Genomic DNA, 17,614 nt, shown 5'->3' with positions numbered 1-17,614 from the left:
TCATACCAAATGCTCGTCTGCTGCCCATTACTAGTATTACAAGTATATGCAACGATGGGAAAAATTACTCAGTAGTTAAGAATTGTATCTGAAGTGAAATGGAGTCTTCCCACACAGATTCAAACTTTGTTTGTTTTGGCACAAAGGTACTGGAATTTTAGGCACTAACAGCAAAATGCAATAAAAAAAGTGTTTAGATCACCATGGTCTCCAAGGACTTCGTATTGAAAACGTACAGCCATGAGAGCTTAAAGCAAAAACTAAAACACATTTAGAAAGACTCCAAGTTAACTCATTTCTGCAAAGAATGGTTCCTCAGTTCTGTCTTATGCTCATAAGCAGGTTAACAGTATTCCAGAACAAACAAGGGAGCAAAAAGGCCATTTTTAATTCTTTTCAGAAAAGCAGATTTTCACAGGAAGTTTACCAAAGATTTATCTAGGACTTGTTTTCACAGCAAAGAAAAGGAAGGCCTTCCAGAAAAAAAAAAAAAAAATCTACTTTACATTAAGTGATTGAAGGCTAGGAATGTGATTTCCAGCATTAACAAAAAATAAAAAGCAAAACACATGAAAAGAGACAATCCTCCCACTTCAGGTATCTTTCAGAAGAAAAGTCTCATAACTATCAAGTTAGTATTTCTAACACACTGCTGGTACATAATTAAGTTAGCATATTTAAAAACATAGTTTTTGTTCTCTTAAAGACATTATCATTCAATAAAGCTCTTATCTATACAATTAACTCATAAAACTTGGCAATGCCTCATTGCTAGCCCTGCAAAGAGACATGCCTATGAAAGTAATTTCTAAAACTTCTTCTAATCATTCAAATAGAGAAATCTTTGCACTATTCATCAGTGAGCTCAATGTTATTTCATGTTTCTACATTGGGTATCTGAGCAATATACAGTTACAGTGCTAATTCTGGATGCCTCTGTAAAAAGGAATCTCCATCAGCAACCTTCTTGTAACGTTAAAACAGATGACAATTTAGGTATCTCGTCACCAAACTACTTATGATTGATACAGATCAGCAGCCTCCATCTCAGGCTTTAATAGGTCGCTGCTTTCTCCATGAGAAACAACCTGACCTCTCCCCCCGAGTTGCCCTCTACGTGTCAAGAACAGAGGCCAAGAGTTAGGGAGACCAAGCTTATAGCTGGAACTATTTTTCACAAGCTACTGCTCTGCACCAGTTTTTGGTCAACACCTCTTTTAAAACTGAAGTTGCTAATGCTGTTAATTACAGTATTATTTACCAAGATATTATAAAGCCAGCTGTTCGTATGACACATTTTAAAAAATTACACCTTCCATTTGCATGCACCTTCCCAAGTTAAGGTGCTTCTGTGTCTAATACTGTACCAGTAAATGCTCCTTGAAGTGAAGGACCTAAAATGTATATAGCATTGCTATGTTACTGCCAGCCAGGCCTGGCAATAAGATTGTTTTGCAGAAGGGAGTGCTTCTCATATATTCAATTTGTTCTGCTCAGCTCATCTTGTAAGAAATGATCCATTGCCAAAAGGAGATTCATTACTGTTACTGGAATGAGCGTTATCAGAGACATGATCTTGATAGATCTCAGGCAAAGGACAGACGCTAGCCCAAGTATCTGCTTTGTAAAATGAATCTGGAAGATTGCGGCTGGACTCTGAAGGTGAATTTACGCTTCATGGCTCAGCTGATTTAAGAGGTTGCTGCTGCCAAAGGAGGATATCCCACTCTGTGTTGCATCATCATTACCCCCTCCCTAGAGGAAGCCACAGCACTCACTGCACCCTGGGCTAATCCAGCTCAGCTCACTAACATCACAGGCTTCCCCCCGCCCCCTCTCCTGTTTTTCAAAATCAAGGTTGCACTGGTTTAGAAGGCTGAAGGTGCTAGTGTGGGGTCTGATAGTGGGAATTGTCCTTTGCGGCAGATCCAAGCTGTTCGAGCAGCTTGAGTCACAACATGTAACCTCATCCTGACGAGAAGCGTTGAACTCGTCTGGCTTCCCCACCAGACACACAAAAGCACCAGCCCTTCCACGAACTGAACCTCCCTCTCCTTTCTGCAGGATTCTCTCTCAGTTGCTTCTCTTTTTCTAGCTCTATATTTGGTATTGGGGAAAAAAAAAAGCCTTGGTGAGGGAGGAGGGAAGAATGGGTGTCAGGACAAAATTACATATCATTTATTCAGGGCCATCTGTTATTCCAAGTCTCAAAGTACTATTTCTGTATCACTGCAGTGTACCATCCCAGCCGTAAGAAAGAATCTATGGCTATTCTAATTGCAATCAGTTCAGCACAAGTTGAAGTATCAAATGTTCTTCTATTTGTCATAGAAGAGATTTTCAGACCTTGGGGGGGGTGGTGTTCATTGTTTCTCTTGTTCTTTAAATACACACACATTAATATATTTAATGTGTTTCTAATTAATGAAGAAGGCATTAAAATCAAGGATACCGGAAATTTTAGCAGGCTTAGAAATAACAGCAAGGGAAAGTGGTTTTTTTCTTTTTAAAACAATAACATTTTCTGCTATTCATTCTCAAAAAAACAGTAAGTCAGGTATCACTGTAGTAACGCAAAGACCTAGAAAGGAAAGCCCAGCTTCAGCCAAGGATGGATACTATCTTTTATCTGCTCTACAATTAATGGTATTGATTAGCCTTTAAAGGGGTCACATATTTTACTTAAAGACGGTTCAATAATATTAGTTGCATATTACTCCTTAACATATTACATTCACTAGAATCAGATACAGTATCTGATATAACCTTTCACAAAGTGAGCAACAATGTCTGCCAATAATCAATAGGAAATCATTCCTGTAGCAGAACTTGACTGTAAAATGTGCTTAAAAATAATAAACAACGTGGGTTTTAACTAAGTACTTATACACTAACCAAATTTCTTACCTGATAGGGCTGAAAGGCACTATCTTCAGTTATAAAATCCAGCTGTTTGTCCACAAGGAATTCTACTGCAGTAATTGAATTGTATACACTTTTTCCAACCAAGGGCTTGAATGTCTATTGGAAAAAAGAAAAATAAAATAAAATTAACCAATAAAAAAAAAATCTTAGCATATCAAACCCCCAGGACTGTATAAACACTGACATAATTCTTCCATCAAAGCAAGTTAAAACAGAGTAACAATTACTGATTATACAAGAAAGGAGGATTTTGTGTTTTGTAGTCTTTCCTTTGTGCCGTTGGTGGAAAACTAGCTAAAAAAAGGAACTACACCATACGTTGTTCCTTTCCCTCATTGTACTTGAGCAAGAGTGTTTACCACAGAAGCTCAAAGTACAGGAGCACGATTATATCTTAGACATACAGCTTAGCACGCAGATCCTCTCTTTCTGCCTGCAGAACTAGCTAGCATGGTGGTAATTACACCAAGGACGCTAAAGTGGAAACCGACTGCAGACGTGAAATCGCTCCCCCCCTTCCTGTTCTGAAATTGTTCACCTTGCCTCGAGTCAACCATCTCATTTCCCTGCCCGTCTCTGCATCTGTTCTGACTCTGCTGCCTGCCGCCCCCACAGCCGCTCCTCCCTGCAGCAACCGGCTGCTCCGGCGCAACAGCTTCGGAGACGACAGCACCCGGTCCCGGGGTTTTTGCAGCGGGGCCAGGAGGTTTCCTGCTTCCTCCCACGTGCTGGGGAAGCGGCGAGAGGCCATCGGCCCCTCGCCGCTTCCCCAGCATGTGGGAGGAAGCAGGAAACCTCACAGCCCCGCTGCAAAATCCAGGCATGGAGAAAGGGGAGCAGGGAATAACAGGTCTTCGATGCCTCCACACAGTCTTTGCCCAAAGCACCCTGTCTTGTCCAATGCAGCAGGATGCAGTAGGCGAGCGGGGAGGGAGCCATGACTTCAGCGGGTCTCCCCCGAGAGGGGACGAGCAGGCGGTCCCCTTCCCTGCTGGCTGGGTTTCCTGGAACAGAAGCGCAAGGAGAGCGTGACTGAGCGGGGATGTACCAAGAGGGGATGAGTCAGGTGAAAAGGAAATCCCAGCGGATGGAGGGGAGAGAAAATGCTGCTCTGAAGATAGACGGGAACAGAAAGAGGAAGGCACGGGTGAACAAAAGAAAGGACCGCCAGAAAGAACATGCAGGATATGAAGGAAAACAACATGGAGGAACAGAAAAAAAAACAGAGGAAAGTTATTCTACATGACACGAAAAAAGTAATGGGGAAAAACAGGAAAAGAAAAAAGCCCTTTGAGACTGATTCTAAATTTAAAATGCTAGAGGAAAAGACAAAGAGGAGAAACAAGGGCAGATCAAACCGCGTGAAGCGTTGTGCAAATGCTACACCAACATGTGTAAGATGCCGCTATCGCAACAGGACATCACTAGCTCACACATAACACCCTGGAGCAACAGACCCCAAGTACTTACAAGTAGAGGGCAGGATCACTGCCGCCTGTTTACAGATGGGAAAATTGAGGCACAAAGCAATCCCATAACTTGACAAAAGCCACCTAAGCAGGGCAGCGTCAGAGTCAGTGACCTGCCCTCAGCCAGTCTGTAGGCAGCTCCTAAGAGATGCACTCAAGGTTTTATCAGACTTCATTACCTACTTTACGAAGGTGTTGCCTTGCGATTAGGCTAAATATAACCCAAGTCTCTCTGGAATCTCAGCTTTAGAACTTGCTAAACAAATGAGAGAATACTTCATTGGAGATACCTAATACTGTCTCATAAATATATCCAACTCTACAAATGCTCAGATTTTATGTACTGCATTCTTGTTTCCATTTTATTTAAGGTTTCACTTCAGCTGTTACCCTCTCTCATGTAAATAAAAAAAAAAAACCAAAACAAAAAACCCCACACAAATCCCCTATCAGCCAGTCAGCCATCTCAACAACAGGGTAACTAAATGAAAGGGCTGGAGGGGCAGGAGAATATGATAATATGCTAACAACAGAGTCCAAATAGTAAATAATTATTTAACCTCTAATAGTTAAGAAAGGGCCTTTGCTCTTGCATCACTTTTCTATAATGGATCTTGTATTGCTAATGGTTTGAGTTAAGAGGGTGGAGTTCAAATGATGAAATTGCAAAGCATTGAGTTTATAAACTGACAAGCGGACAGACTTTTCTTTAAAAAGTCAATGTTGTAGTCTTTCTGTTCCTAATTTGCCGCCGCGTCTTCGCATACATTGTTCTACTTTTTTCCACGCTGGCTCCTTTCTAACTTTCTGTGCTATTATTCATGTCGAGAAACGCGTTTCCGACTACAAACAACAGGACATACCACATCATTAGCCGAAATGAAACTGTGTGGAATGCGGCTTGCAGTTATCATTCAGGAGTCAGACAACATTACAGATTAAGGTACATGTGAGCCACCGGTTTATCTTACTGCTGGTATTAAAAGAACTAGTTCCAAATATAGATCTGTGAGCGTGATTATTCTAAGAGGAGAAACGTAATGCCTTCTCATTTGCTTTCATAGATCTAAGCCTCTAGTCAGGTCAACGCCCCCAAAATACGCATGTAGAGGACGCAGGCTATCCCACAAGCACAGAGGAAAAATATGTAAATAAATAAAGCTAAACTATGCCATGTCACACCTCCTCATACACGGATGGCTGCTCAGCCACACACAACTTGACGTTTTTCAGACACTGTTAGGAAACATTCCCACTATCAAAGAACAACAAAACCCCACCCTTTAAAAAAAGCAGGCCTTCTTGGGAAAGCAAAGTCCAGGTTCCATCAGCTCCAGGAGATAGGCCACCAAGGAGATATGCAAACTGGGACGGGCTAGGGATTTGAAAAATTTTAAGACAGAAGACATGACCAAACTTCACACCATGCATCGCATACGCACAAAGAAAAACAGAGCACAGCAGGCAAGAGTCAGCTACTAGAGGCAAGCCTATGAGACATGTAACAACATGAAAACAGATGCAAGAAGGTCCAACGAGCTCCTTGCAGACTTTCAGAAAAAGACGCTCCCTCTTTCCGTTCCCAAAGTGGAGGACAACTCCAGGGAGAATCAGGCACACTGGCTGAAGCCAGGAAAAACTGAACCTCTTCAAACAAAAATCTCCCTTTCAAACTTGCATAAGGCTTCCTTTTACCATCTACATTAACGCAACGCCCCAAAGACATCAACTAAGCAAAGGGCTCAAGCACTCAATTTAAAGTGACATCTGACTTCAGCACTCTTCTAAGCAGCTGCCTGAAAAAACTTGCACATTTTGCCACCAAATTTCGCTGCTTGGCCAAAGGGAGCTCTATGAACACATACACACCCTTTGGTTGCTTTGCTACCAAGATCCCTTACACTATATAAAAGATAGTTCTTATTCTACTGCCTCCATCTCCTCATGATTCTACCCCAGCTCATGCAAGAAATAACCTGCCTACAGGAGGCATCTGGCACAGCTCTGAGACTGAGGAGTTGGGTTTCGGAGGCTACTGGTTAGACTCAATGACTTTAAAGGTCTTTTCCAACCAAAATGATTCTATGATTCCCCAAATAAAAAAAGAAAATTTAGAAAATACTGTGTACCATCACTTCAGAGCAAACAATCTCAAAACTATTCGATGGCGTTCACCAAATACTCACGAATACAGCAGATTACTCAGGGCCTGCTTTTTCTAACGCCCAGTAACACAGCTCATCTATTTATTTACCATTCAAAACCCCCATGGCAACCACCGGCCCCGCTTTCCCGAGGAAGCAGTACTGAGCAAGCACACAGTGCATTTTTTATCTCTGCCTAATGCAATTAAGCAGCTGGAGACGCGGTAAGCCACCCCCACCGTGTCAGGAGGCAGTTCCCTGGCACTGGCCAGGGCTCCAGGAGCCGCTGCGCCTCGGCTGCGAGCTGCTGGCTCCTGCGGCCCTGGCGCTCCCGGGCTGGGACACCCGGAGGCTTCACCGCAGCCAATACTCGGGTTACGGCTGGGCCCGCACCGACCGCCACCGCATTTGCCTCACTGTAGCTTACAGCTTGCCCAGCTGGGCACCCCGCGCCCGAAGCCTGCTCCCCACACCACAAAAGCACATGTTCCTGTGCACATCTGCTGCACTGGCAGCACTGCACTGTTGTTTTGGGGGTTTTTTTTCCCTCCAAATCTCTCTAGAGGAATTTATACCATAAAGAAAACAGACTTTTAAAAAGCTAAACATTCAAACATTATTCAAGAAAACTCTTCTTAAACTAAAACCTGTAACGTTTTACAGGTTCTTCCTCTTTAAACCACAAAAATTGGAAAGATCATGTAACCTTAGTTCATGTGTGCCATTCAGCAAACTTTTCCACATATTGTTCTTCAGCCTTGGCTGTTTAGTCTGCAATAGCGCAAACACTGGCACCTCTTCATTATGACAATCGTTCAAAATAGCTGCAACGCGCTTCAAATTGAACACCTGTTTGTTGCCACGGTTTGTACTCAAAGGCAGAATTACCGAGTGGGAAAGAGCGGAAGATAAATAAAGCAGATTTGACATAAAAAACTCGAGCATCGAGTTTCCTCATTCACAAGGCTACGCTGCCGGCGTTCCCTACGGCAGGGCCCGTTTCCAGCAAAGGCGTTACGCCGCGGGCGCTACCCCAGCCCTTCCTCGGCGGGGGTGCGGAGCCCGGGAGCAGAAGGACCCGGCGGGACGCGGGGCCGGCCGCCCCCGCAGCAAGAAGGAGCCGCCAGCCGGGCCCCTCCCCGGCGGGCACCGCGCTGCAACGGCTACCGCAGCTGCTTCCCAACGGCGGAGCTCCCTGCCCCTAACGCCTCAACAGCGAGCCCGTGGAGTTCAGCAGCCGGCGTTAACGGCGGAAATTTAACCTCGCCAACGAGACCAAAACAAAACCAAAAAACCCGGGGGGGGGGGGGGGGGGGGGAGGGGTATCGATTTCTGAAACTACGTTATTCCGAAGGGCGCAGGCGGCCCCCCCAAGGCAGGGAGGTGTCCAGTACTCACCGCGCCTCCAGCCCGTCTCGGCGGAGCACGGCCCGCGTTCACCCGCCGCCGGGCCGCGCACAAAGCCGCCGCCGGCCGCGTGCCGCGCCGCGCCCACCTCCGCGCTCCCCCGCACCCGCGGAAGCCCGCCCGTCACGCGCCCCGCTCCGCCCCCGCGGCCTCGGAGGGCAAACAAAGACGCGCGGGCGCCCCTCAGAAACTTAAAATGTCCGCGGGGTAGGAGGCGATCCCCCCCCCCCCCCCCCCCCCCCCGAGTCATGGCGGCGGATTGTCGTGTCGTCCCCCTCGCCCCAAAGCCCAGCCGATCCCCCCGCCCGCCGGTACGCACCTCGCTCGGCGCCCCGCGGCGCGGCCCGGCCCGGCCCGCGGGACCTCCGCACCCGCCTCCGCCTTTGAACTCACAAGGAAAATGGTTCTCGCCGCGCCGCTTCCGGGTCGGGTCGGGCCGGGCGGCCGCGCCGGGGGCGGGGACGGCGGCGCCGAGGGATGGGGGGGGAGGAGGGGGAGGAGGAGGCGGCGGCGAGGAAAGGCTCGCCGCCCGCCCGCCCTTTGTGGGGCTAGCGCGCAGCTGGGCCCGCGGCGGAGGCCCCGACGCGTCCCCGCTGCTGGGTCATGGCGCGCTGCCGCCGCCGCTTACATAAGGGCGGGCACGCGGTGCGCGGGGCCGAGAGGAGTCGGGACGCGGCGCGCCGCCGGCAGCCAGCGAGGGGGAGCACGGCGGCGGGAAGGGGCGGCACCCGGCAGGCGCGGCCCGCGGGGGCGGGGAGGTGGCCACGTCCCGCGGGGGCGGAGCCATGGGCCACGTGTGGCGGCGGCTGGGAGCGAGGCCGGGGCGGCCGGCGAAACCTGGAACCTAGCTGGCGGCCTGCAGGCCTTCCGAGCGCCGCCCCCCTCGCTGCCGGGCCTGGCCTTTGAAAGCCTTTCCCTACCGTTCCCTCCCATGGGCTTTCCAAAGCCAGCAAACGAGGGCTACAATTCTGTCCCTGCTCGCCCTAAAACAATAACAAAAAAACAAGGGCGGGTCAGGCCTGACCGAAGGGAGGGAACAGGGAAAAGCCTGGCGGGGCCGGTCAGCCAGGAGCCCTCCAGTAACCGCACGCTTCACCGTGACCGGCGTGTGTTTACAGCCCATGAACTGATGCAGAACGTTCTCAAGCAGAGTTTCAGCACATAACCTACTTTCTCTTTGATGATAAAAAAACCAACGTGTTTTCCCACTGTTGAACAGAGGTTAATGGCGCTAACCACCTGGCTGTTCACAGTTTACGTAAAAACAGCAATTCACCTGAACAGTCGGGGGGGGAGCATATGGTGCATGATCTAATAAGAAAATAGTTTCCAAACAGAAATTTAGCAGTAACGCCTGTAAGGCATTCCTTGAGTTTAGCTCACATACTCAAGCATGATACAGAAGAAAAAAATAAGGGGGGGGGGGATCACAAGGGAGGTTGGGATAGACGCATTTATTTCCTCCAAACCCTTTAAACATAAACAGCTGTACATTTTTTACTTCATGGAAAAAAACATAAAGCGTGTAGTTTGCCAAGAAAGTATGAGAATAACGAGAAATCAATGCATGACTACCTTCCTGTTCTCATCTTGAATTATTCCAAATGATGTAAGCTTAAAGGTGTACTGGAATACTATAAAACACTAAGCTCTGAAATAATAAAATAGTTACGTACAGTTAAAAATTAAAGTTGAACTGGAAGGCTCTCTACCCACCACCGGCCTTTCTCCAGCAACTGGGTTTCTTCCACAACAGGTCGTGACGCTGCACACACACAAGCGGGGCCGGAGCCAGGCTACCTGTACGCGGGTTCTGGACATTACCCAGCCTACGCCCAATCCCCCTAACTGCAGAACTGGCTGCTGGTTTGAAGGGACGCTAGCAGAGGTGGTTTATTGTATTGGTTTTCCCTTTTAAGTAGTCTTCCAGCCCCGCAAGCCCGAGGCTGCTAAGCAGCCTTATATGGCAGCCAGGCTGCAGCAGTGTCCTGAGCAGCCTCCATCTATTCCTGACCACCCAGGCCGGACAGTTGCTCCTCTCGTCTCTGGCACCTCCGCACGCAGCCCCGCTGACCCCGCAGCCCCTCAACAGATCCGCTCGCCCTCAGGGCTAGCCAGAGAAAGGCAGTCTTCTACCACCGGCAGCGCATGGGGCTCGCTAACCCTCTCCGCTCCCCTAAAGCCCACGCCCTGCCCCAGGCCAGCACTGCTGGGCATGCACCTACTCATCTCCAGAGAAAAAAAACCAAACATCTTAGTGACACCATTTTGACCTGATTTCTTGGCAGTTCTTTCTTCCCCAGGCTTGGGGGTGAAAAATGCCTCAGCTGCTTTCACTGGTACCGAGACAGGTCGTGCAGTAGCAGAGACTAAAACGCATCCTTAGTCCATGTTTGGGGCCACAGCTGGCAGTGCTTTTACCCCTTCGGTGCAGAAGCGTGCCCATCCTCTGCCACCAAACAGCAACAGGGGAGCTTGTCAAGGCAGCGGGGGACTCTTTCACAGACTCTGTTAGTTCAGAGGCCCCACCACCTCTAAAAAAAAAAAAAACTTGACCAATCAGTAATAGCCGACAGAAGGAAATATCCTGAACTCCGATTCTGCCAAGTAGTGAAGAAACTAAGGATTTTTTCCAAACTTAATTCTATACTTGTACAATCTTCAATTTAGCTCTTAAAGCTAAATGCTCTTAGCATTTTAGATTACCTCCAAGAGGTACTGAACATCCCAAAGACATACTCCTACTTTTACCAAATTCATACCTCTCTCATAAGGTTTCAGGAGTTTGTTTTATCATTCTCTCAAGTAAGAGTCCAAACACTAATAGTTATTTCAAGAAGGGCAAACAAATGAATTATGCCTATTACAGAGTGCACCATACTTCATGCTACTATTAAACCAACGGTGCTGCGATAGCTGTGCGGTATGTAGTGCAACTGTCATAGCAGGCAACCCTTAATAATATCCAAGACAGACACTGTTAAAATACAAATCACAAGACTGTCTGGAGGACAGGCAAGTTTGCTCGTCTGGACAAAGCTTTATTAATAGACTGCAACTTGGTAACAAAGAATATTAATACCCAGTGCAGCACCACCTATTCATTACCACGGAGGGATTTTGCTAAAAGCTCTCAAGTGGCACCAGCTATGCGTGGAACAACTAACCCAGCAACTCTATTTCCAAGAGCTTCACACAAAGACCATCTTAGTAAAAATCTGCTAAGTGGGAAAACACTTTTTGAGAATACAAAAAATAACAAAGTTGCTACTGGTGCAATTGCTAATGTTAAGTACACTAGGGCAACATAAAACGACGTTTACATCATTACAGTTTACTCAATTTACTGCAATATACATGTGTATATTCTTAATAAAACACTGATTTGCCACATAAAGGCACTAATGCCACCTTTGAAATAATAATTTTAAAAATTAGTGTCTTAGGAGTCCCGAGGCCTATGGAAAATCTTGTATCCAAGCTTGGTTATGACATTTGCAAAATTCTACACTTTAGAGCGGCTTATTTAATAGTCACATTATTTTAGCGCTGCTTCCAACTACCGTTTGCTTCGTCTCACAATTGGGCCTGAACTCTGTCAAACAAGCCATACTATAAGCTTGCAGAACAGAGCTGCCTTTGTTCTTTGGCACTGCCAGTCCCCTGTGGAATCAGGCAGCACACTGAGCCGCACTCGGCAAACAATCCCTGACCTTCAATTACTGCCTTGGCTTGCTGCCACAGGATACATGTATTACTGGTAACACAGTGTGCCCTATTTTGCAGATAATCGCTAGAACTACAGATAATCATGAAAATCAATGGAAAAACGCAAACATTCCCTTCCTAAAAATCGCAGCCGTAACCTCAACTACGGCACAGCGTTCCTCCGGTGTGCCGCAGCAGCACACCCCAGGCTCAGGCCACGGACGCAAGGATGGCAATTTTAAATTTTTTTTTTTCCCTTTAAAACACAGGCAGGTTTTTCACTCCAGCGCCCTGGTAGAAAGGCATTTGCCAGGCAGGGCTGGCAGTGCAGACGGCGGCCTCCGTGGGCCCGGGCCAGCTGCAGCCCCTGCGCCTGCGGGCAGGCCGCCAGCCAGCGCCCGGGCTGCCGGTCACTGCCCTGCTGAGAGGCTGCTGGACAGACGGCAAGGACGCTGGGAAAGTAAAGCGCATACAGATCGGGGCAGGGAGGGTCCCCGCTTGTAACCCTCCTTTCATTTCTTGAAGGCAGTAAACCCCTGTAAGTGCAAACCACGCTCCTTCCCTGCACCACACCCGAGAAACCCAGGTGTGCAATGCTGCTGGCAAGGAAGGAGCACACGTAAATATCGCAAATGAGCAAATATTTAAACGGTAAAACAAATGAAAGTTATTTAAATTGGTCTTCATCATTTAAATTAGCATCTTTCTACTTATCTTCTTCCTGTGTGTGCTGCCCTACATTTGCCTAGCAAGCAGAACTGTTCCATAGCGACACTCCTGCAGAAATACTACAGTGTAAGAGCAGCATTATGGTCAGTCTTACATTAGCGGAGAAATTAACTTTCTGATTACGTATTTGTGCAAACAGAGTTCAGACAGTGTACTTAAGTGCAGAAGCCCAAGTCCAAAGGAGGAATTAATGTGTGTGAAACAATCATTACTACTAAGGCTGCAACACCTAACATAGAGTAACTGGCATTCAGGTGCCAGCTCATTTGTCAAATTCTTCATTTAAACTCTCCTTTTTGGTTATGGAGGTGGTCAAATCTCACTTGGGGACATCCAGACATGCAAAACCTTCACCAGGCTATCTTTAGTAATTTTTCAAAATTGAGAAGCTGAGGACAACAGTGTACATGGAGGAACAAGAGCAAAAATACAATTAATATACTCACGTATCAGCGCTAACTGATCTTACAGTCTATCAAATTAATCCAACTTAAAATATTGTTTCTATCTTCACAGTATTTTCAATCAACTTTTAAAATCACTTTTGCCTTTCCCTGGGCAAGCATCATGGGGTTTAATGCTGCATGCATCAACATGACTCTGCAATTTTCCCCATTACTTCACCCCCATCTACTTCATCATACCAGTACTGTAATCACAGCTCTGGGAATAAACTCTGTTAGTAAACTTGCACTATTTTTGTGGCTGAACTGGTGTCTCTGCTGCAACAGGAGACCAATAATGTTGGTAAAAGAAAAAACAGAAGCATGGCATTAAGGGAAAAAAAAAAATCACTGTAGGCAATAGTATTGATTGAGTTTTCTTATTTGCTGGAGATTGCTGCTAGTGTTTAAATGATCTGCAAACTTCAGAAACTACAAATTTTGAATGTTGACAAATAATTTCAGACTCAGTTGCTTTCATTTCTCCTGTTACAAAACCCCAATCCTCTGTACAAATTCAACTTGTTCTTTCGGGTCTAACCTACCTAAATACTATTTTTTACAATTGCTGCCCCTAGTTTCTTTTCTTCCTATCCCAGTCTACACCTTCCCCTAACTTGCTTTTATCAGCAGCCTGTCACTGACATTTTTCTCTCTACCTAGCCTCTGCAGTATGCCTTTTACAGATACAAATCCTTACATTTGGAACCCACAGAACAGTGCTCTAAGTCTAGATTCACGTCCAAAGACAAAATATTGCGCAGTCTCTCAGGTATCCCTTTATGGATGTCTGTCATCTCAAGCCCAGCATAGCTGTAACAGACTCGTGTTTTCCTATGCCCTCTCCCTTCGTTAGCTGAGCAAAAACGCTGTGACCCTGCCACTCACTCAATTCCCATAACTTCAATGTCGTCTTGAAAGGTGACCTATTTCCTCTCACTACTGGGTCCAGGTTACATGAAACTTTTGCAGATCTTTCTGATCAAGCTTATAAAACGTACGTTTTTCTACCCATTCCCATAGTTCAGAGCACCAGCCTACACTCATCCTGCATTTTGATTACTGAAGCCTCCTTTCCTCTGGCCGTAACAAATGCATACATGTTCAGATCCACTCAAAATGCTGTCACAAACACCTCCAGCCCACAACATGCACTCTTTGCACTCCTTCCTCCAGCAGTCCCATCACATCAAACTGCCCTTTCAGAAACAGCATCTCCCTACTATCACTCATTTATCAATTTCAGGAACAGCTCACTGGCAACACTTGCAAAGCTGATGCATTGACATCTTCCCATTTTCTCCTTAAAACTCTTACTTTGCTGTACTGGCCCCTGAAACCTTGGCAATGGCTTGGCCGCTGGAAGCCTCATCTTCCCTCATAAGCAATGCCTCCTATTTCCTGTCTGCCTGTCTCTGTGTGTCATCCGCCCTTGACTTACTCTCAAATTTTAACTCCATAGGGAAAGGAACCCTTTTCATTCTGCATTTGTTCTACAACTCATTGCGCAATTAAATCCTGGACTTTCACACAAGTTTCCAAGTGTTGTGATAATGTGCCACAACAGTCATTAACCTTGGGACTGAACTGTGTCTTTCACAAAGCAAGCACAACAGCTTCAAGATCATAATGTTCTTACCCACACTCCTGCAATATTCATCAAACCCTTTTTAACTTGGGTGCCATCCATGTTTTTCAGTATTCACGCTTCTTCAGCCTTCTTGCTTCCCTCACAATAATGTTAAACTTCCTCCAACTCATGTCTTGGCTTTATTCTCTTCTTCCAACCCTCTCGCCAACATTCACAATGTTCTTGCATCCTTTTCCCCTTGAACTTACTGCATGTAACATTCATTTACCTGGCCTCCTTCCAGCCTCACCTCCAGAAAAAACACCTGATTGAGAACATCAGCTTCAGGCTTCTTACATCCACTGAATTGCTGCTCTTCTGATTCAGCATCCAGCACTGCCTCCCTCTCATACTTCTCACTAACTGAAGTCCATTACAGAACAGGACTCCACCTTTCACCCTCCTACTGTTTCCTGCCCCTCTCATACTACATTCCCAACTGCCTCTCCAAAGCACATCTTACTTCCTGAGAGTCACCCAGATCTAGCCTTCATAAGGTACCTTTCTGGTTTTATTCCCCAAAGCTTGAATATCTGCCTCACCTTTTTCCATCTCACCCCCTAGGTTCTTGTTAACTTTGTTTCCAGAGCACTGGGGTTTTTTTCCCAATTCTGCTGTTTTTTCAGTTCTGCCCTGCCACTCACTCTCTCTTTCCTTTGCCTAAGGCATCTTATTCACCAGCTTAGTCAGCTTCCTGTCTCTTAAATGGACTGTATTTTATTTTGCATTTTTCTATTTGCTCTTCTCCAAAACCACTCGGGTGCATGCTCATCACGGAAAGCTCGGCTTTCCACTGCAGTTTGGGCTCCCTGGTTGCTCAGGCTGCCGGCAGGCCCTTCGGTCCAGGGTTGCCTCCTGGAAACAAGCCACTGGCTCTATGGGAGGCAAAACGGGGTGCGGTTCTGAAGGAGTCTCACTCCAGGCATCACTTCCTCCGTTACGGCAGTGGTGAGAATGCACCCGTGCCGGTATTTTCCGTTCCCACAGCCCTACGACAGTATCCAAGCAACCTTATAATATTAAATGCTCCCCATATGCCTGACACCACACCCAGCGCATGCAACATACTCTTGACATCATGCTATAAAATAGTCACTTGAGTAGGCTGTAACAACTCAGTTAAGTAGAAAGTCTCTACGGGGAGTGGAATTGGCTCTTGCAACAGAGCTAGGATCAGGAGAAAAAGATATTTTACATAGGAGCTCCTGTTTGGAGCTATCTGGAATAACAAAAGCATCAAAAACATACAAAAGGTGAAGTATAAAAATCTTGGGGGGGGGGGGGTGTGTGTGTGTGTAGGGAATCAAGACCAGAGCACAGTATTTTAGAACACATCCTGTATAAGCTGAAAGAGGGAAATAACTGCTTCGGATTATCATATGAATGAAGTCGTTATACATAAATTTGGATTCCGTTTCTGAGAAGCAAAAGACTCCTTGAGGCCATTCCTCCAGTCTTTACACTTACTCCCTTTACTGACAGCAGTGTATTTCACCGTTTGTCAGGCGGAATAAGAGCTGTGGAATAAGCACATTAATTTTTCAATATATTCAGAACCGGGTTTTTTTGGGTGAATAGTTAAAAGGCTACAACTTCTATTCCTTCCTCCTTCTCTACTTCCACCATCTGAAAAAAATCAGGAACCCCATTTGCCCGTTCTACAGGCTTTCTATCTGGCTATCTCTGGATTCCCTTAATAGGGAAAGGCCATTTGGGGCGGGAGAGGATTACTCATTTTGGATTCAGTGCCTCTGTGCTCTCTTAGTCCCAGCTCGTTGGGAGTAAGGTCGTATTTGGACATTTCTCTGTGTTTTGTGATATGTCCTTTTTATATCCTAAACATGTACACTTTAAGCGTAAGAGTATCTTAGCTTAAAAGTAGTATTTTCATACTTCCAAACACTAGGACTTAAATATTAAGCAACATTGATGCACTGTGTTTTAATTAACTTTGTAAAAGGCCCCATCTTACTGAGATAACACACTAGTATATACTCCTCAAACAAATATATCAGACTGTTTACCTTCGTGTGTCACATAAGCAGGGAGAACTACAATGGAGTTTCAGACTATATACAGAAATATCTTTTAACCTTCTTGAGCAGTATTTTTTCCTGCTATGATTGTTTTATAATCATACTGTGACTTTGTCAGACTTCCTACACTGAAATACAGTTGCTGACACACTGGTTTGATTTCTGACTCTATAGTATAAAAGGTTTGGGAGAACTTCTCAAAGACAAAAACCTTATAGGCATAAACCTCTAAGGAGTCGAGGTTAAAAGTTTACACTTGATAATAAAAAGTCTGATGGAACAGACGGGGTTTTAGTCACTATCTCCCAGCATCAGGATAATGCTGAAATAATGTTGAAACACCATCAGTCTATCTAGTAAACAAATTAGAAAATAACCTAGATATCATAATGGATTCCTCCCCCCAGTGTTATTTTTAGATTCTCGCATCTGCCCTCCTACACGCTTGTCCAGTAGCAACCTCGATGGACAAACACTTTTTTTTCCCCTTTCAGGAAAACACAGGACAGATGGTGTTGAAAGTATTTCTCTCCGAGATAACAAGTTTTCTGCTTTTTATAAATTCACTCATCTTCAAACTGTGACAGCTGTGAGTTTAAAGATAAAATCAAAATGATCCAGATCTTGTTCATCTCCTTTCTCTAGGGTCCTTGAAAGGTCACACAAATATGTCTCACTTAGAAGTTTCCCACTAAATGTGAGCTGCGTTTCTTCTCCAAGTTCAGACTTACTGCTATGTTAGAAAGAAGGTATGTACCCCTCTGTTTTTTTTTCAAATTTGTGTCTCTGGCCTGTATTGTGAATTCAGGATCTTCTGGATCCATTTCTATAGTGTATCAGACCGTATTTACCTCCAAGATTTATTTACAGCACTAATTACATTCCCTCATTCCTCCCATACTAGCGTACATGACAATGTTACTAGCCTATATTATTTACTCCCACTTAGTCTCTCATGTTATAGTGTACTTCTACACCCTGCTTATCCTCATCATCCTCCCCTGTATCCTGCTTGATTTGAATTTAATCCTTCTCCAGTATGGGTGACCAGAATTATGTATGTTAGTTTAAAAGCACTCTCGGGGGCAGCTATATGGGGACACTAGCATGCCTCTATTCCACA

General features: G+C 45.7%; 1 protein-coding gene across 3 annotated transcripts in view; it reads right to left on the bottom strand.

Moving 5' to 3' along the window:
* The window catches only part of JMJD1C (jumonji domain containing 1C), a 164,136-nt gene that overhangs the window by 52,716 nt on the left and 93,806 nt on the right, over positions 1–17,614 (bottom strand). Inside the window, exons 4-5 of one of the 3 annotated variants that reach the window (XM_082002447.1) lie at positions 3,978–4,031; positions 2,908–3,021 (exon numbers count right to left, since the gene is read on the bottom strand). The exons of 1 other annotated variant lie outside the window; for it this stretch is intronic. In XM_082002447.1, coding sequence (XP_081858573.1) covers positions 2,908–3,021; positions 3,978–4,031 — 168 coding nt within the window. The remainder of the gene's footprint in view (positions 1–2,907; positions 3,022–3,977; positions 4,032–17,614) is intronic. One more of the 3 variants, XM_082002448.1, reaches the window with a different exon arrangement.

The sequence above is a fragment of the Phaethon aethereus genome (genome assembly GCF_964289735.1).
Source record: "Phaethon aethereus genome assembly, chromosome: 7".
Taxonomy (NCBI): Eukaryota; Metazoa; Chordata; class Aves; order Phaethontiformes; family Phaethontidae; genus Phaethon; species Phaethon aethereus.
The sequence above is the reverse complement of the archived record's forward strand: the minus strand, read 5'-3'. Positions and strand labels throughout refer to the sequence as shown.